At 35.6% G+C, this 21218-nt stretch overlaps 1 protein-coding gene across 1 annotated transcript in view; it reads right to left on the bottom strand.

Annotated features, from left to right (window-relative positions):
- The window catches only part of HERC2 (HECT and RLD domain containing E3 ubiquitin protein ligase 2), a gene marked incomplete at its 5' end in the record, with an annotated part of 200575 nt that overhangs the window by 75050 nt on the left and 104307 nt on the right, over positions 1–21218 (bottom strand). Inside the window, 15 exons of the mRNA XM_027856650.1 lie at positions 366–477; positions 2986–3161; positions 6449–6540; positions 6627–6732; positions 7693–7883; positions 8913–9052; positions 9402–9510; positions 10366–10491; positions 10593–10761; positions 10862–10960; positions 11843–11985; positions 12135–12393; positions 13856–13998; positions 16268–16411; positions 18403–18541. Coding sequence (XP_027712451.1) covers positions 366–477; positions 2986–3161; positions 6449–6540; positions 6627–6732; positions 7693–7883; positions 8913–9052; positions 9402–9510; positions 10366–10491; positions 10593–10761; positions 10862–10960; positions 11843–11985; positions 12135–12393; positions 13856–13998; positions 16268–16411; positions 18403–18541 — 2148 coding nt within the window. The remainder of the gene's footprint in view (positions 1–365; positions 478–2985; positions 3162–6448; positions 6541–6626; positions 6733–7692; positions 7884–8912; positions 9053–9401; positions 9511–10365; positions 10492–10592; positions 10762–10861; positions 10961–11842; positions 11986–12134; positions 12394–13855; positions 13999–16267; positions 16412–18402; positions 18542–21218) is intronic.

Genomic DNA, 21218 nt, shown 5'->3' with positions numbered 1-21218 from the left:
AAAGAGCCTCACAACTTTATTTCCTTGCCATTAAATGGCAGGAGCATCAACTACATCAACTTACCACCATGGCTAAGGTTTTGGCAATACTAAGAACACAAGGATAATGTCCATGTTTGAGCCATGCTTTTAAAAATTAATTCAACATATGCCAATAAATGTTAATAAGTTCAGAAAATTTTCTGTGTAGAACAGGAATGCTAAAAGAATAAACAAGTCACTTTTAATAAGAGATCAAATTCCCTCATGAACAAAGAAATTTTCCTTATGTCAAGGCATAGTCACAGATTTTACAGCTCAAAATAATAGCTTCACAGAAAACAGCCTTTGTTGATTTTATCTTTTTAAGGCATACTAGCAAATACCTTAGAACCTTTTAATCCTCCCAACTGATCCTTGTCGTTCAGCCCCCAGACAAATACTTTGGTTCTTATTGTAGCTGCTGATTCCAATCCAGAAGCTTTCTTCCTAATAAGACTAAACGACACAGCGACAGAGAGAGAGAGAGAGACAGAGATAGGAGGAGAGAAGGAGTGGGGGAAGCAAAGGGAGGAGGGAAGCATGGTAAATAACATAAGTTATCTTTAATAACAAAATTGATTTCCTGCACCAATCCCTCATTATGTAAATATGGCAAAATTCTGGCCCTATCAGAGATCATCCAGACCACTGTCCACCCTCTGCCCTCCCAGATAAATCCTATATGATTTTTTTTTCCCCACTAGTTTAAGGGTTAACTTTCTAAGGGTTAGCGTTTTCATTTTGATTGTACTTGACACAAAACCAGAACACTTAAAATAAGTGTCTTGACCAAAGTTAACCTTTTTCTCATTCAACCAAATTACTGAATGAGTACGTATTATATACAAGCACTGTGGAGGATGAAAGAAAAAATAAGATAGCTTTCTTTCAATCATGACACTTAAAGTCTAGTATGAACAATATGACATTACACAAATAATGGTAATGATGATTCAGGGTCATCATTCAACAATAATTATTGGTATAAGGTAAAATGGATGTTATGGGAGGCATGTTTGAATGGAGATTGATCATTTATGAAACTACAACTTGCTTTCTTGAAAAAATCTCTATCATCTTTCTGTTTGGTCATTTCTCATAAAGAAGGAGGCACATGCAATGCAGCTCTATGATCTATTATGCAAAAAGTATCAAAGAAGAGATGTCTTGTGCCTTGAGGTACAAATGAGGTAGGTAGCTATTTACTCCTCCCTTATCCCTGACCACAACATAAATTGAAATTCAATTCAATTCAATATACATGTATCAAGCACCTACTACAGAATAGGCACTGAGGGCACAAAAATCAAAGAGCATTTGTCATCAAGGTGCTTATATTGAGTACTTTGTACAATATTCACAATATACAAAAAAGTACATACAAGGAAATTTGGGGAGAAAGAATGACAATGGGCAGTGGAAGGAGGTGTATCAAGAAAGGTTTCACAAAGCAGATGGCACATAAGTTGAGCCTCAAAGGAAACTAGAGATTCTAAAAGATAGAGGTAAAAAAGGAATACATTCAGGACACAGCTGAGACAGCCTGTGCAAAGGCTGGGAGGTGGGAGAGGGAGTTCTGAACTCAGGAAACATTAAGTTGGCCAGTTTGTCTGGAGCATAGTGGGCATGGACAGGAGTAATGCAAAATAAGCCTGGAGAGACAGGCTAGAACCAGGTCATGAAAGGCTTTAAATGTCAGCCAAGGAATCTGAATTTTAATCTAGAATTTATGAACATTTTGACCAGGAAGTGACCTGAGTCTTAGAAATTATGTGGAGAGCTGACTGAAAAAGGGACACTAGAAAGAGACAAACTGGAGGCTAGTACAATAGTTCAAATGAGAAGTGATAACTGACTGAACTAGAGCAATGGCCATGTGCCTAGAAAGAAGGGGATATTTGCCAGAATTATTGTGTAAGCAGATCCAAGACTTAGCAAATGAATGGATTAAGGGGTGTAGGGAATCATAGATTCTGATCTGGAAAAGACTTCGCTGGTAGTCCATCTAGGAAATACCTCATCTTACATATGAGGATATTAAGAATCATAAAGATTAAGTGATTTGCTCAGTATCATACAGGTTGGAGCTATCAGAGATAAGATCTGAACCCAAGTCCTCTAACTGCAAATCAATGGTCTTTCCACTGCACACTCTCTTCCTTCAAGCCTCTACTACCATGGTGTCTCCTCTATGAAATTCTCTCTCTCTCTTTTACACACACACACACACACACACACACACACACACACACACACACACACTTCTTCCATCTATTTGTTATCACTGAAATCAGGCTTTCCCCAGATGACACTACATCCTTGTCAACTGTACCTTCAATTGCACTCCTGACCTATTGGTCTTATAGGAGGATGTGCAATATTCCTTCTTCCCCAGTACCATTTTCAGAGCCAATCTTTTCTGCAAATGCTCAGCAACCCTACTCCTTTGAAATTTACAGTATCAACATTTTCCACCTTATTCAAATAATGGTCAGTACTATCTACTGGCCCCCATGTCATTCTCCACTACCCTCCATTTATCAAGTCATCAACTGCCTTTCCTCCTCAATTTCTACTCTTATACTAGTGGACAACAACATGGATACGGCCAAACAGTTCATGGACTCTTAAAGGGAATGGCAATATTACATAGTTGTTTGTAACAACACTTTTGCCAGTAAGAATTTTTATTCATTCATTTATTCAACTAAATGCCTAAAGATGTTCCCAAAAGCATATTTAAGCATAAGAAAATATGCTATAGAAGATATCTTCACTCTGAGAGGTGAAAAATATGACAATAAAACACTGCTTAATAAAACTGGCATGTAAGTCTGAATGACACACATGTATTGCATATTTATGAAGCATTTCTCTAAATATTAGATAGACTGATAAAATATCTAATACCTCTTCTAAAATCTGGCTTAGAATTCCAATGACAAATTTATTTAAATATATTACCTCCCAGTGTTAGCTTTATCATCATCTTCTTCTTCATTATCTGAGGCTAAGAAAGGAACAGCAGCCAAATCTTCATCTTCTGCCCGAATTCGTCCCAGTATAATAAGACCATGAATTTTACAATCTATTCCTGAGCTTCTGCATTGCTTTATGGCAACCTCAATATACCTGTGATACTAAATAATTTTTTTAATTAGCCATAGTATTTTTATATAGATTTACATAATATATTCCAAATAAATGACTGGAAAGAGAAAAGAAATCTAATTTAAGGCATATTTGGAAAGCTGAAACAATTTTTTTTTTAAGTATAAGGCATTATGTGAAATGAAAATATCCTTCCTTTAGTAAGGTCTATCTTTTAAAGTAGGATTCAATTTATTCATTATTCATTCAATCAATACACACTGCCAAGGAGGTCAGCCAATGCAACTGCATGGATACAGGAAATTATGTACATAAGGAACAGAAAGAAGGCCAGTATCGCTAAACGGCAGAGTGTGGGATTCATAAAGCTATTGATATAGGTTGGGGCCAGGTTGTGTAGGGATTTATAAGCTAAAGAGAGTTTTTATTTTATCCTAGCAGCAATAAGAAACACCTCAAATTTGGTCAGACCTGTATATAAGGAAAATTACTTTGACAGCAGGGTACAGGACAGACTAGAATGGTGAGAAAATCAAGTCAAGGAGCCTAATTAGAAGGTTACAGCAATAATCTAAGCAAGAATTAATGAGGGTCCGAATTAAGGTGGTAGCTATATGAATAGAAAGAAGGGATCAGATGCAAGAGATGTTGTAAAAGTAAAATTGGCAAAATTTGGCAACTTACTGGATTCATAGGATGAAGGAGAATGAAGGGCCTAGGATAATACTGAGGTTATGCACCTGGGAGAACAGATGGAAGTTAGGAAGAGAAGAAGATTTGAAGATAAAGATAATGATTTCAGTTTTAGACAAAATGAATGAGAGGTATCCAGGACATCCATCTACTGGTAACTGGAAAATTGAGCAGAGACTACGGCTTGATATATAAATCTGTGAGGTATCTGCACAGAGAAGATAGTTAAGCCTATGGGAGCTGATGAGTTTACTGAGCGAGTAAAAAGGAAGAAGAGAAAATGATCTAAGGCTGTAACTTGGACAATATCCACATAAAGGGGGTGTGTTACAGATAACAAGATAGCAAAGGAGATTGAGAAGGAACAGTCAAACTGGTTTAGGGAGAAACAAGAAAAAGTACTGTCATAAAAAAACCAAAGTGGAGAAAACATGCAGGAGGACAAGGTGGTCAGTAGTACCAAATGCAACAGACATATTAAAAAGGATGAGGACTGAGAAAAAAATCATTAGATTTGGCAAATCACTGATAACACTGGAAAAGACAGCTTCAGTTGAGTGATGAGGTCAAAAACCAGACTGTAGAATAGTGAGAATGGAGTGGAGTTTGGCTAAGAAAGGGATGAATGATATAGGACAATAGTTTGAAAGGATTGTAAGGACTGAAGAATAAGGGAGACTTGGGCATGTCTCAAAGCAACAGAGAACGAACCAATAGAAAGGGAGAGGTTGAAAATGGAGGGCAGGGATGGTTGAGGATGCAATGTACTAGAGAAGACAAAGAGGGAACAGGATTAGTACATATGCATAAGTGTTGATTTTGGCAAAGAGAAGGAACACCTCATTGTCAAAAGACTGGGTAAATAGGAGAAAGAATGTCAGGAAGATGATGTCAAGGAGTTTTAAGCTTAAAAGAATGAGGAAAAAAAGGTGCTCATGTCAAATGATCAACTTTCTTAGTAAAGTAAGAAGTAAGGACTTCAGCTGAGAGAAGGAATGAGACAGGGCTATGAGAGGATTGAGAAGAGTAGAAAAGGTCTTGAACAGTTTCTGTGGGGAGTGATAAAGAAAATAAACTAAGGAGAAATAAAGGGATTTCCTTAATGTAGTGAGGGTCCAGTTAAGGTTGGATAACACAGATTTGTAAGGTACCTAGTCAACAGTCAACAGAGTTGTAAGACTTTCTCTAGCTGCATTCAGCAGCTAGTGAGTAGGACTGAAAAAGATAGATAGTGAGATTAATTCAAGCCTGAAGTATGGCAACAAGGGATTTGAGAGGAGAGGACTGTGTCAAATTTAAATGGCTATTAGGTTAAGACTACAATGAGAGTAAAGTAATAGTTGTGCCTTTGACAGAAATGGGCAAGTTTGGAGGAAAGATGGACAGCAGGGAGAGGAGGAGAACAGATAATGAATTCAATTTTGAACTTGCAGAATTTGAGATATCTCTGGGACTTAAGTTTGAAATATCCATTAGAAAATTGGTGGTATTAAAGCTCAGGCGAAGAGAATAGGCATAGACAGACAGACAGACAGACAGATAGATAAATAGATAGATAGATAGATAGATAGACAGACAGACAGACAGATAGATAGAAAGATATACAGATAGAAAGACACACAGATTTAATTACCATAAAGACGATCATTAAATTCACTGGAGGGGATGAGGTTACCAAGAGGATAGATGAGAAGAGAAGAGGGCCTAACACAGAACCTTGGAGACTACATTTAGAATATGAGATGTGGATGTTTAGCCACCAAAGGAAATTGAGAAGGGGCAATGATAAGATATGAGGTAAACCAGGAAAGAAGAGTGTATTTAAAAAAAATAGCGTGGCAAAAATCAAAGAGGAGACAGTATCAAGGAAAGGGTCATCACTAGTGTCAAATGCAGCAGACAGAAAAGCAAAACAGCTATTACAGAACTCTACCAGTGTTCTTTTGTGTATAGTTTTTAATCAGCTAAGTTCATCAGATCATTTATTTCAGGGAAGTAAAAATATCTCCTCTTTCACAAAACAACTATAGTATTACTCAAAGTGGTCTTATGTAAACTTTTCACAGAATATACAAGGACTGTATACAATAAACTTTTTATTAAATGTCTAAACATAATACATACTATGTCAAGGTTACTTGGAAAACTAAATCCATAGGATCAAGAATAAAAGCAACTAATCACTTGAAACCACACAGTGCAACTGCAGAAGCAACATAATTGAGTTGGATTATGTGAATACCAATTTGACTCCCATAAGCACAAAGTCAGAGGATCAAATTAAACAAATTAAAGAACAAATATTTATTAAGCAGCTGCTATGCCCAAGGTACAACTGCCTTTTAAGAGATTTTTAACAAAGATAATTTTTCTTAAAAGCATAAAAATAAATTTGTTATGGATGTTTTTCTCAAGATTACCTGAAAATTTACAATTGTAATTTCTTACAAGCATAAAATAATAAGATAATATACTAAGATGACATTATCTAACCCTGAATCATCAAGAAAAAAATAAAAATGGAACAAAAGAGACTAGACACTAATATGGAACTGAAAGCATTAAACAGTTTGAACTGTTGAATTATAAAAGAGTGATTTCTTGTTTAAGATCTTGCACCTACCTCTGTGCAGTCACTTAGAAGAGGCACTGTGGTGTCAGCTGGGTTAATATTGATTGTCTTTAGCTCAATTAAGTTATTTAGGGAATTCCCACCTAAAGAAAAAAATAAAAGAATCAGAGAAATGGATTTTATAATCTGAAAGAGAAGACTTCTTTGTCCAGTGATCTGATTCAATTACCTGAAACTACAACTAATGAAGGCATGTAGCTACTGTCAGCAGGATCTACTATCATTTTCAGTCTATGAACAAGAACATCAGGGAAAATCTCCAGTCGAATCCAATGCTTAAAAAAAAAAATTATTCTTGGTTAATAAATAGTCTAGACATTTTTTTAAAAAATCAATTCCAAAATCTCTACTCAGGTTTAATAGATGACAGTCTAGGCTATCTCTATGCACTAGTCTGAAAATCAGCTCAGTTCTAAATTGTTGTTCTCATTCAGTTTCATAGTTTTTGTTTTGAAGTTTACAGATTGGACATATTCATATTTAAATGTAAATAGAAAAGCACCCCGAAGCTAAATAAGTGATTTTTCTGTAGTAGAAAGATATAAAGATAGACAGAAAGAGATAATTTATTAAGTTCTTACTATGTGCCAGGCAAACCTTCTAATAAGGTAAAAAAAGGAAAGGAAACCTGGCAAGGGGAGAAGGTTGCAAGGCAGAAGGGGAGGATAAGGCTGCTGGCGTGGAGGTGTAAAAGTTCAGAGTCAAACTGGGAGTAAAGTGAGTCTCACTGGGGTCCCTCATGAAATGTTGGCCCTGGCTAAAGACCAATGAAGACATCCTGAGAGTGGAAAAACTACTATACATATACATGATGTCTACATAGAATGTAAGTTCCATAAAAGTAAGTATGGCTTCTTTTTCGGGTAATTGCATCCTAAGTGCCTACTGTAGTACCTGGCACATGGTACTGGTGCTTAATAATTGCTTTTTGATTGATACACTTCCTTCATCGGTGAAAATAATATATATTTGAATTTATGCACAAAGTTCTATGGCCATGTCTTGGAAGAAGAAAAATGGTCGATGCCATGAATATTTTTTTGCAAATACATTAGACAAATAAGCATATTTACTCTAAAGAGAACTCTATTATACTGTATTCCAATAGATTTTTTTCCAGATATTCTCAAAATGAGTATGTACTAGAAGGTCTTAATCAATTCCTTTCAAGTTCATTTTAAAAACTTAAATTAACTGAAAAAGCAGAACTATAATTCACAACTGTTTCCACTTACCTTGCCTTGTGACCCAGAAGACTGCCAGCATGGTTCACTGCCATCAATCAGGCGAGAAGCCTGATTTACTGATGAGGACACATTGAGATTCTTAACAATTCTTGACCAATTATCCAGGAGCATTCCAGGCTGACTGCTGTGACAGCGTTTCAGCTGTTTCCCAGAACGCCCACAAAATACAGGAGACTGACCTGTTCAACATAAAATGAATAGTCAGGTACATAAATAGTATTATCCTGTGAATCACTGGGCTTTAGAAAAAGCTTTTATAATTAAGGGTCTTATTTTGATAAATTTGATGCTCCCACATTCTGAAATTGAAAAAGTGGTAGCAACACTATTCCTTTACACAACCAATCACATTTATATATCCAAGTTACATCATGGATGCCTACTCATTTCTCTCAGGTTTTTACAACGACTACCACTATAAAAACCACATGGTTCTAAGCCAAAAAGAATAAGTGCAAGATGGCAAGTGCAAAAATGAGAAATAACTTGTGCTTTCTCAAAATAAAAATATGCAAAGCTGTTCTGTTAAAACAATAGAACCGCATATACTCAAGTACCTATAAGTTACAGGTAATAATTAACTATCAAAGAAAATGTTAAAACTGCAAAGATTCTCTTCACTATCTAGTCTATCAAACACTCATTTACAGAAATTCATTTACTTGCCTAAAGAAATAAAATTACTGCAAGGAGGTTGGAGACTAGACCTAGGTTTTTCCTGATTCTCAATCTAATGTTCTTTCTAGTCCCCTGTACGATTCAATCTATTTTGACTGGTATATATATTAAAAATAATATAAGTATATATGGTATATAAGTGTGTTATCTCCCAACTCCCTTTCACATTGCTGAATCTTAGAACAAAACAGCAACTATAGAGATGAACCATTAACTATTTACATTGCTGATATTCAAGTGATTAAATTCATTTGAATATATATTGTGTATTTGATAGCTGTCTTCTCCATAATTTTTTCCCTTGATGTTTTTGACCACACCACAGTTTGGTATCTTTATTTCTCTAACATTGAAAATCTTTTTTTAGTTTAAATTTCTGAGAACAGACATAAGGTGATTTGGTAAAAGTTAATCTTCCTATTTCCTCAATAATTCTGCATTTTTCAAACAGTCATTGAAGTATACTAATTGAGATATTTATTGACATTCTGGCTGGAAGAAAATCATAGAGATACTCTCACTTGACATACCTGGTTCATTTATTCTGCCAAAAGTATGTCTGGTATTATGCTTCCTGGTTTTAAAACAGGTTTCACAAAAGTCAAAATCATCACAATTTCTGCATTTGAAACGAGGTCCATTAATTGGAAACATCTGGCAGCCATCACACCTAACAATTTGAAAATATATGACAAATTCTATTATTTAAAAGATGACAAATGAATAAATATAAGCAGTCCCAATTTGTTATAAAAAATGAGGGTCTTGATCTGTAATCCACAGATCACCAAGGTAAAGAGATTTCAAAGGACCCAAGAACTTGGGACCTTTAGTTTCCTTTGGAGTCTTATATATCTACTTTACTCATTTTAAAACATTCTGAGAAGCTATGTTTGCCAGCTTCACCAAAATGACAAAGGGGTTCATGACACAAGAAAGGTTAGGAACCCCTTTAGAAAAGTTCAACCACTGCTCCACAATGTTAATGTTCTTATGAATGTAAGAAAATCAAAACTTACGTAACTCCAGGATGAATACTGGGCACTAATTCCATTTCTGACAATAATCCTGTCCAATGAGACTGCTGAGGAAAGTCCACAATGACATCCTTTCCATTGGCACTAAAAGCTAAAACATAGCAGAAATTTCTTGGTTGGGGAAATGAAAAACTTATCAGTTACCAAAAAGACTTTAAAATTAAAGCTGTAACTTTAGTCATAAACATTTTTATTATACTTACGTACACCCTATCATTAATACCTAAGAAATAACCCCACCACAACCACAGCAAGAGTATCTTACTATACAAAAATATTAACTAAAAACAAAATCTTTGCACTGTCACCTTTCAGTGTGAGAATGTTTAAAATGATCTCATTCTTAAAACCAGCAAAATTTGTGATAATTTTAAGAAGAGGAAAGAAAGACATTTTAAAAGAAAAAGTAAGTAATTTAGTATTTTATCCAGTTTTCAGAAATATTAACTTAAATCTCCTTCCTCTTCTCCATTTGTCACTACAGGTTTGACACTAATTCTATAAAGCACTTAAAAAGAAAATTATACGAAAATTTCTCAAAATAGGACAATAAACTTACGAGTTCAAAATTAAGAGGGGAAAAAGATATTAGTATTTTAAAATTTCTTCTGCAATCTTTAATAACTTCACACTGCTAAAGTTCTTCAAAATTTCAGCTCTTGAGAGTAAGGGTAATTTGTTGACATGTTACTGCTTTCACTAAAGAATGAAATGGAACATTTTTACTACCAATTAACTAATCCAATTGCACAAATGTTTATGTATAGAAGCAGCATCCAGATTTTATAACACATGCACACACACACAAAAAAAAAAACCCACGAGAAAATATGGCTATTTTAATACTTAGCACTTGGGGGTCACAGATTTTTCTAGTTATAAAACATGGTATGTAATGATGGAAAACTAATATTTTGCATATTATTCAAATGGATAGATACATTACCTTTTACAACTCCCACACTTCTATGAGTAACCGATCCCCATTTGTATTTTGGTGTGGTTACTGATGTTTTCACTCTAACTTTATCACCAATCTTGATATGGGAAGGAGAACTCTGTGGTGGGAAACCTAAGAATTTCAACCAGACAAACACACTGCTTATGTTTGTTTCTAAAAATATTTTTCTTCATAGTAAAATACATAGAGAATTTACTGAAAACTGCCCTTACCTATAAGTTCAACATGGATATACCTAACCCAATAGGTACTCCCCTTTTGTTGCCAATCACACTGCACATTGAGGTCGTGTAATCCATCTCTGTCCAATTTAATCACTTTACCTATATCTCCTTCACAAACTTCTTCATATGTTCTGCAGCACCTAACCATCATTCCTACCTAAATTAAAACCAAGAGAGCATATCCAATCATAGCTATATGAACTGAATGGTTCACACAAGCCAATATCCAATAATCTGGAGCCTAAAAACACACTCACCTGAATGTTTTCTCTAACATATACTGCATAGTCATCATTACTTAAGAAATCAGCTCGTTTTTTATAAGTTTGGCTCTCCGTTACAACAGCACAACTAGACTAAAACAAAAAACCAAAAGAAAAATTTAAAGGTATTTAACCCCAAATATTACTCTACATAGTGAAAAGAATCACATTTACATTTTGACAACTGTCAATATCATTTCTAGAATTGAATCTAGGAAATTGCAAATATCTAAAATTCCTGAATTGGCCTCAAAGTGATCATTAAGATAAAAGCTATCCAGAACAGAAAATAAGGACAATATTCATTTCAACATATTTAATGCCAGAATGTCAGATAATCATAGGAACAGAGTTATATCTCTGTGGCTAAAGCCCTTTATTTCTCATTAGACATTACTACAACCACTCCCATTTAGACAAGGAAAATAAAAATCAAATATTTATTGATATATTACTATATATCCATCACCTTACTAAATGCTGGGACAAAACTAAAGTACAAGACTTTTTCACTCTTCTCAAGTTGAAAAAACACTGTGACCTTAGAGGAGACCTGCACAACCTGGCAGTAGGTAGAGGCCAAAATTAAAATAGAAGAGTGAATCTAATTGGGGGGAAAAATCTAACAAACAAAACAATCAGTCAACACAAAATAATATGTTTAGCATTAAACTCTGTTATCTTTTTTTTTTTTTTTGCAAGTTTAAGTTACCCAAATAATGTTAAAATCAATTACTGATTCAGCTTTTAAGAAAGATTACAGAATCATAGATACTGAACTGGAAAGTTCCTGAGAGGGTGGTAATCTATTCTAAACTCATTTTACAAATAAGCAAAATGAGGCTGGGAGAAGTTAAGTGACTTGCTCAAGGTCATACCAATAGTAAGCAGGAGGGCTGGGTTTCAAACCCAGGTTCACTGAATTCAAACAAAGAAGCCTTTCCATGATACCACATTGCCTCCCCACATACTAACCACAGGGTAAGATGCCTCAGTCTCTTCCACATCTTCCACTATTTCTTCATCTGAATATTCATCAGAGACTGTATCAGCATCTGAGAGATCAGTAATTTGTACATCAGGATGATCCAGCAACCAACCAACCAAGGCTTCCACACCTTAAAAAAAGTACATATATAGTATTAGTTCATACAGACTTTAATGTTTTATAATATTAACAAAAATTAAGGAAAGTTGCTGTCATTACATTGACATCTAAACTTAATTCTATATACAAATGTAATAATTGCATATAAAAAAGCAATACCTGGTAACCCAGAAGCACTTCCAGTAAGAGACTTCAATGCAAATTCGATGTTTTTCCTAGGAAATCCCATTTCCATGAGCTGTACTACAATAGGCAAAGCAGGAATAGGAGACTGTTTTCGCTTTTTTACTTTTACAGGTCGAATATGCTGTACTGTGACAGGTGTTGTGGCCTCACTAGAACTACACTCTTCAAACACTGGAGTGGATGGATGGGTCGACTCCACAGCCAAACACTGGCACACAGCCAAAGCAGCAGCCTATCCAAAGGGAGAAAAAAACCCACCATTTGGTGATAAGCATTAGAAATGAATATTGTAAAGTCATGCTATAAACTGATGACAATGATATTCTTATACATATTCTTATACATAATTATTCTCTGAGAGTCATGATATATAATTCTCTCCCTTCCTCCTCTCCCTCCCTCCAACCACACAGGGAATCATACCCTTACCGGCAGGTGCTCTAACCAAAGGAATATAAATTTTGACTGCTGAAACCTCACAAGGGGTAAACATTGGGGTTTACGACAAGATTTCTTTTTAAGGACCATGCCTTAAACCCAAATCCCTCTGGCTCTCATTGACTGGCCAACAATAGGTCCCAGCCCAAGCCCCATTTGGTCATTGTTTGGGCTCCCAAAACTCAGAATGAGTGTAAATAGCAATTGTTTCTGTTTTGGCCAGAAATCCTGAGGGTCTTTCCCTCTCAGATTGATTTTTGGGATTAGGTAAAAGAGGCCATTCTTTGTCTTGTTTGTTTTTCTAATTTTTAAATTTTTTTTATTTTTAGGCAATTGGGGTTAAGTGACTTGCCCAGCATCACACAGCTAGTGAGTGTTAAGTGTTTGGCTTGAGGCCAGATTTGAACTCAGGTCCTCCTGACTTCAGGACCGGTGCTCTATCCACTGCACCACCTAGCTGTCCCCTTTGTCTTGTTTCTTACCTGGCCTTAATCACTGAATGGGTGTCACCTCAGACAAACTGAGACAAAGACTTTAGCTTAAAAAGGCCAACATCTCCCACTGCATCCTGAGCCATCTCCAGTCCTGATCTATATCTCACTACTGGACTCAGTGGAGGAGAGAGTAAGATGACTTTGCACAGCTCTGTCTCACTTACAACCAATTCATTTGCAAGTTATGACATCACCCTCCTGATGTCAAGGTCCCAAGGACAAACAACAACAATAAACCTGGTTTTCACATAAGTTTCATGACGCTGTGATTGCCTGTTGGCAAATGGTGGTAGCAATGGAACAGAACCAAGGTGACATGGTGCTTGTTTTTTTTAACTTCTCAAGTATTGTACAGTATTACTGTGTTTAAATTTCTAATGCTGAAATAAAATTGTCATTTTTTTAAAAGGGCAGATGAAAATGCTACCAAATATCTCATTTTTCCAAGCTAGTTTTGCAAAAGTTTCAGTGTATCATGAAAAAACACTGTGACCTTAGAGGAGACCTGCACAACCTGGCAGTAGGTAGAGGCCAAAATTAAAATAGGCTAAACTTCTTCAGGCTGCAGACAGGATAGACTAAAGACAGACTGATGATGGTTGATTGTCACAGGTCACGTGACAGCTGCCCAAAATCCTATAGCGGGCCATATGGTGTGCAGGCCTACCTTAGAATTATACTTGAAAAAATATACACTATGAAGAAATAGCTTCACTTTCTTAATACAGTGTAATAAAAATTAATCGGGTTGCATAATTATACCTCAAGTTCCTGTTTGTCAAATATTGCCTTTACAGGTGATGGCTGTGTGGCAGATGTCAACAACTGCTGCAAGAGGATCATTGGAGGTTGAGGCCCTTCAGGAGACATATCTCCAATATCAGGGGATGCTGCTGTTCCATCATCTGAATTTTAAAGCACATCATGGATGTTAAAAGAATAATCAATGTTCTCCAACTGAAATTCTACTAAATATGAAACATACATTCACATAATCAAAGAATATAAACTGTCATTGAGCTATGATTTCCAATTAATCTATTCTTTGAGGATATGCAACTAAAAATACAAAGAATAAGGATACATGTAAAATAATATACACTACTTGAAAGAAACCTTCTCATTCACTGATATCTTTTAACAATTCCTATTCCCCTCCTCCTTTTTCCAAAATACAGATATTCCCAAGGTTCTTTCCTCACTGTTCTTTTCTCTTCTACTCCCAGGAATCCAATCATCACTTCCACTGGGGGGTTGGGGTGAAGGGCAGTTGCAGTTGGGGGGTAGGGGGAGAAGAGAATACCTCTCAAGTCTTAAAATCTAGTCTTTAATCTCTTGACTAAATTCTAGTCCTTTATTTCCAAAAGGTTACTAGACATCTTCCCCTAGAAGCAACTGAAGTACTTCAAATGAAACATCTCAAAGCCAGCATCATTTCACACCAGCCCAATGCATGGAAACAGCCCTGATCTGGAGTCAGAGAACCTGGATTCAGATTCTGCCTCTGATCTATGTGACTTTACTACCTATGTGACTTTAGCCAAGTCACACCCTGAGCTTAAGTTTCCTCATTTATCTATAAAATGAGGAGTTGACTAGATGGCTTCTGAGGTCCCTTTAGCCCTACATGTATGCCATAAGCATTCCAGCAAATGCTCACCTGGGCAGAAAATCTCAGTCTTGCTCCAATCCAGCCAGTAGCCAAGTTTTGCCTTTTTAGCTTCTCAATCTCACATTCACCTCCACCTCTCAGACTCCCTTGTTTCCTTCAAAATTCAATTTAACTGGTACCTTCTACACAAGGCTTTTCCTGATCCTCAAAAAATGGTCTTCTATATATTTATTTTGTAAATATGTATACATGCATATGTTGTCTCCCTCTATAGAACGTTAAGTCTGTTGAGTCAAATCAGTAAGTATTTATTAGGTGTATTTATATGTGAGGCTCTGTGTACGGAGAATACAAAAATTGATCTCTATTTCTACTGCTATGCAACATTACTTCAAGCCCTCATGGCCTCTCAGACTATTTTAATATTTCCATTAACTGGTTTCCCAACATACACACTTTCTCTCTTTCCACGCCAATTTACCTTAAACAAACAAATCCCTGACAGAATAATCTTCCTAAACAAAGCCTAATCATATGACCCCCAAACAAAATCTCCAAGTGACCAATCAAATAACTTCTTAGCTTGGCATTCAAAGTCCTTTCTGATCTAGCCCCATCACCTATTTCCCTACACATTTACTAGCTATAACCAATCTGAACCACCTCTCATTTCCTAAACTTGTCATATACTTTTCTGATTCTATACCTTTCTACCTCTACTATGTCCTTTCCTCTACTTCCTGCTGAAACGATAGCTGTCCTTACAGGGCCAGCTCAAAAGCCACTTGTACCATGAAAATGTGTATGATCTCCACTAGCCAGAAATGATTTCCCCCTCAGCTGAAATTTCATGGCACTCTGTATCTCAAATGAAAACGTATGTAAAGAACTTTGCAAAATTTAAAGTGTTACATACATTTCAGCTATTATTATTCACACCTTTATCGTGATAATTCTTATGTTATTTCTTGCAATATGGAGATAGATAATATAGTAGTGGAATGACTAGATAACTGAAGAACTGGATTCAAATCCCAGCTCTATCACTCAGTGCTGATTCTTGGAAGAGTCATTTAAACCTCTTCAAATCTCAATTTCTTCATTTGTAAAATACAAGAGTTGGACTAAATAATCTCTAATGGTTCCTCCAACTTTAAGAAAGCCTATACTTACTTGCCCTACTAAACTGAAAATTCCTCAAAGATTATCTTATATCTCTGTTTCCCTCCTATTACCTGGCACAGTGCCATACAAATAATAGTTGCCCAATAAATAATGCCTGAATTAAATTTTAAAATAATTAACAAGAAGTACTTCTCAGTACTTTAACAAGAAAAGAACCTTAGGTGATTTACACTATTATCAGCATTTAGCACAATGCTCAGCACATAGCAAACATTAAAAACAAATGATCACTGACTACCTGCCTTCACTTTAGTTCCAAACCTGCCATTTTCAATTTGTTAAAAAGAAAACATTTCTCTGGACTAATTTTCATGAATAAAAACAAGCTGGCAAAAAATGCATATTAATTTTTCTAAGAAGATCTGAAAATAAGATACCTATAGAGATGACTCCATTCTCTTGTATAGCTGGTTGAGACAAGATCTGCCTCAGTTTATCCTGATGTGAAAGCAATGCTCGACCTGCTTTCAATATGTATAATTTCAATTGTTGGCATCTTAGCAAGTCCAAGTCTACTTGTCCTATAGAAAACAAGAGTCATCAGAAAAGTACAACATACTACATCAAAAGCTTCACAAATGATTAGACATTTTGGAGGGTCTTCCAGTAATCTTATAAACATAATATTTGGTCTCTCCATTTACAATACTGACAAAAACCTGTTGGATATGCATAATACAAAGACCTGATCAGTCAAAAGCCTCATACTGCAGCAAGTAGAGACAAACAGCCACCATATGGGAAGAAAGTACAGTGGCTCTGCAGCTTTAAGTCCTACCATCAGAATCTACCTTGGCCTTAGCCTCTCCATACCTGTGTTATCTTGGAGCAGTTACTTAACCTTCCTGGGACAGTTACCTCATGTACAAAATGAGGGAGTTGAACAAGAGAGCCTCTGAGGGTCCTTTCAGATCTAAATCGATGATCCTAGGAGTGCCACAAAAATCTAAGGAAATATCTCTGGGCACCACACCAAACGGACAAATCAGAACATATTACTACCTACCCCCAATCCCTAGGGAGAGAAGCTTTGCATTTTGCCATTAGACCCATGCATTTCTGAAGCCCTAAGTCTTCAGAAGAAAGTGTGATCCATAAATGAAGAGGATAAAAAGAGTTAAGGTTATAGACCAATGGACGATCATGACTCAACATTATGACTCCATGGCCCCTCTCACACTGATGTGCAAGCTTCTGGTTCAGATATGTTTCTATGTACAGAAAATCCATACCAAAGCACATTTTTTCTCTTTGTGCTTACTACAGCAGAAAAATGATTCTCTAAGTCAGCTGTGTTCCTTGTAAGGAAAATAAGAATCATCCTATCACAGAATAAAGTATTAATCTGACTATTTTTACAGAAAAGCTCCATGTTCTTAGATCTATGATTAAGGAGAATATTTTTCCTATTTGGTATAAAAAAATGGGTAAAAAATATTTTAACTAAAGCAAGCTCTTTGAATCATTTACCAGTAAGGATAATGCAAAAATCATTCTTCCAAAAAAAGATAAAATGAATGTATGTCCCCTATTAATTGCCTACTCACATTTGTAAGTACTTCATTTCTTTAATTCATCAAATTATGCCCATCGGATTATTCAGATTTTTTTTAAGTAAAATACATCTTTATCAGGAGATTCATTTTTAAGTAAGAGTCAATACTGGAAAAATCCTCATGCAAAACCTATCTAACCATAAGGCCACCAATTTAGAGCTGAAAGGGCTGTCAAGTCCAGCCCACTCATTTTTAACAATAGGAAACTAAGGCAAACAGTCACTTGCCCAGAGTCACACAACTAATAAGAGTCTGAGGTAGGATTTCAGCTCAGGTCTTCCTGACTCCAAGTTCATTAAGTTCTCTACATATTATGGCATGATGTAAGTTTATCCCAATGGGCAATTCATTTAATTCTACACATACGGATCTGTGAAAGCTAAAAATATATTTGGCTTATTTTACCTCCTCTCATCTCAGGACCTCTTTCTAACTGAGGATGCAGTTATTTTCTAATTTGATTCAGAAGCCTAAAGACAAAGCAACCATGAGCCCATTATTAAAAATTTAGTTGCATGAGGATTTTTGCCCAACACCTTTTCTAAATGGGTGGGGAAGGAAGGAGATACAGAGAAGAATATGCCTTTTGAAGCCTGAATAATAAAAATAACAGTTCAAATTTTAACTACAGATACTTAAGCTGAACAAATTTGTTTGCTCTTTGCTACCCTGGAGAAGGACTACATGCAACTGTTAGCCTAAAGCACATGTGCTATGGTTTACTGGCATAATCTAACTCATAAAAATTCATTATCACAAAACACAGAGTCATGAGCCTGACAATTAATCAGTAACGGTTACTGGTCATAATGAAAAGGTCTAGTTTTTTGGTGTGTTTTTTTTTTTAAAACACACTTCATCTTTGCTTCCAAATTCCAAATTCCCCTCTTACGTACACCACCCTGCTCAATCAGCATTTGATTGGATCTTCTGAATTGAAGAGAAAATATACTAACCTGTGAGGCCTTGGTTAGTAGACTTCTTGATTCTGTGTTTTTCTAATTTACTTCCTGCCAAGTTGACCAACTGAGCCCAGACAGAGAGCATGGATTCCGTAAATGGCAGATTGTTCACATTAAATGCCACAACTGGGAGCTGAAAATAAAGATAAGAATATTCAAAACAGAATTGCACCTGTGACTTAGAAACCTTCATTCACACTGTACTCTATTTATGACCCTTTCAGTCTTACTTTGGATTATAAATGCAGAGCACAAAAGAACTTTGAAGTCTACTTAGTTTAATTGCTCCTATTTTAAAAGATGAAGTAACAGGTCCTAGAGATGTTAAGTGACTTGCTTAAGATAATATAAGCAGTAACTGTCCGAGACAGGTTTTGAATCTTGGTCTACTAACTCCTTTTCCACTGTCCTATGCCTTATGCTGTGTCCCAGAACTTAATTAAAGATGACTATTACATGAGAACAAATCAACTTTAATTAATTAGTTGATTAATTTAATCAAAAAATTCAATAATTTAATCAAACTTGAAGTTTAATTTGCTACATTATAACATATATATCATGCTATATTATGCTATTATAATACTATAAAAATATTTGAACTGTGCTTTTAATTTCTGAATATGCAAACACATCGCATTTTATTCTGCAAGAAAATTATTAGCTCCATTTCCTAGGTATGGATGTTGAGGCACAGAGAAGTAATATTACTTATTTCCCGACAGCCAGAAAGTTAAAGTTAATAGCAGAACCAAAACTATACCTCAGAAGCAAAGTCTGCTAACTATAAACCAGTAAGCTAGGCTTCAATTCCTTGGTGGGGAAGGGGAGGTTGGATTCTATATTAATACAGTAAAAACATGGTTAATGAACCTTAAAGGAAGCAGGGCTCACAAAAACAAGCAAAATAGTTTCATCAAGACTAGATCATGTAAGATTTAACTTCATTTTCCTTTTCAGACAGGTCAGAAGACCAGAAGAACAGGGAAATACTAAAGATAAAATTTACCTAGATTTTAGCCAAGTTTTTATGAAATCTGATGAAATCTTTAACATGATTCTTGTAGATAAGCTAAAAAGTGGAAGACTAGACCAGCAGTATCAAACTCTAATAGAAAGGGATCTCTGCAGGCTGTATATTAACTTAGCAAACTAAAAAACAACATTATCTATGTTTTACTTTATCTTTATTTGTTCTGTTAAACATTTCCCAATTATATTTTAATTTGGTTTGGACTATACTCCAGAACTGTACAGGACTCAAGTTTGACACCTATGGGCTAGATGAACATATACTTAGCTGGATTCAAATCTGGTTGAACAGTCAAATCAAAAAGATGTGACAGTCTTAGTAGACTGCAAACCTGATATGAGTAAACAGGCAAGATATAAAAACACCAAACAAGTTAAGAGATTTTAAGCTGCCTTAAGAAAAGTATATGATAGGGGCAGCTAGGTGGCACAGTGCGGCCTTGGAGTCAGGAGGACCTGAGTTCAAATCCAGCCTCAGACACATAACACTTACTAGCTTACTTACTAGTGTTGACTCTGGGCAAGTCACTTAACCCCAACTGCCTCACACACACAAAAAAAAGTATATGATAAAGAAGATCAAAACATACAACCAGAAAAAGACAACGAAGCCAAAGCTCCTACATCCAAAGCCTCCAAGAAAAATATGAATCACTCCCAGGCCTTGGAAGAGCTCAAAAGGGATTTTAAGAAGCAAGTAAGAGAAATAGAGGAAAAACTAAGAGTTTTGCAAGAAAATCATGAAAAACAAGTCAACAGCTTGCTAAAGAAGACCCAAAAAAATACTGAAAAAAATAACACCTTAAAAAATAGCCTAACACAAATGGCAAAAGAGGTCCAAAAAGCCAATGAGGAGAAGAATGCCCTAAAAAGCAAAACTGGACAAATGGAAAAGGAAGTCCAAAAGCTTACTAAAGAAAATACTTCCTTAAAAATTAGAATAGAGCAATTGGAAGCCAGTGACTTTATGAGAAATCACGACACTGTAAAACAAATCCAAAAGAATGAAAAATTAGAAAACAATGTGAAATATCTCATTGGAAAAACAACTGACCTGGAAAACAGATCCAGGAGAGAGAATTTAAAAATTATTGGACTATCTGAAAGCCATGATCAAAAAAAGAGCCTAGACATCATCTTTCAAGAAATTATCAAGGAAAACTGCCCTGATATTTTAGAACCAGAGGGCAAAATAGAAATTAAAAGAATCCACTGATCTCCTCCTGAAAGAGATCCCCAAAGGAAAACTCCTAGGAATATTGTAGCCAAATTCCAGAGTTCCCAGGTCAAGGAGAAAATATTACAAGCAGCCAGAAAGAAACAATTCAAGTACTGGGGAAACACAATCAGGATAACACAAGATTTAGCAGCTTCTACATTAAGGGACCGCAGGGCATGGAATATAATATTCCGGAGGGCAAAGGAAATAGAATTACAACCAAGAATCACCTACCCAGCAAAACTGAGTGTAATTCTTCAGGGGAAAAAATGGTCATTCAGTGAAATAGAGGACTTTCAGGCATTCTTGATGAAAAGACCAGAGCTGAATCAAAAATTTGATTTTCAAATACAAGACTCAAGTAGAACATGAAGAAGTAAACAGGAAAGAGAAATTCATAAGAGACTTATTATGGTTGAACTGTTTACATTCCTGCATGGAAAGATGATATTTGTAACTCATGAGACCTTTGTCAGTATTAGGGTAGTTGGAAGGAAAAAATAATATGTGTGGATAGATAGATAGATAGATAGATAGATAGATAGATAGATAGATAGAT

The sequence above is a fragment of the Vombatus ursinus genome, unplaced genomic scaffold (genome assembly GCF_900497805.2).
Source record: "Vombatus ursinus unplaced genomic scaffold, bare-nosed wombat genome assembly UNPS02011591.1, whole genome shotgun sequence".
Classification (NCBI taxonomy): domain Eukaryota; kingdom Metazoa; phylum Chordata; class Mammalia; order Diprotodontia; family Vombatidae; genus Vombatus; species Vombatus ursinus.
Note: the sequence above shows the minus strand (reverse complement) of the source record. Positions and strands in the feature narration are given on the sequence as shown.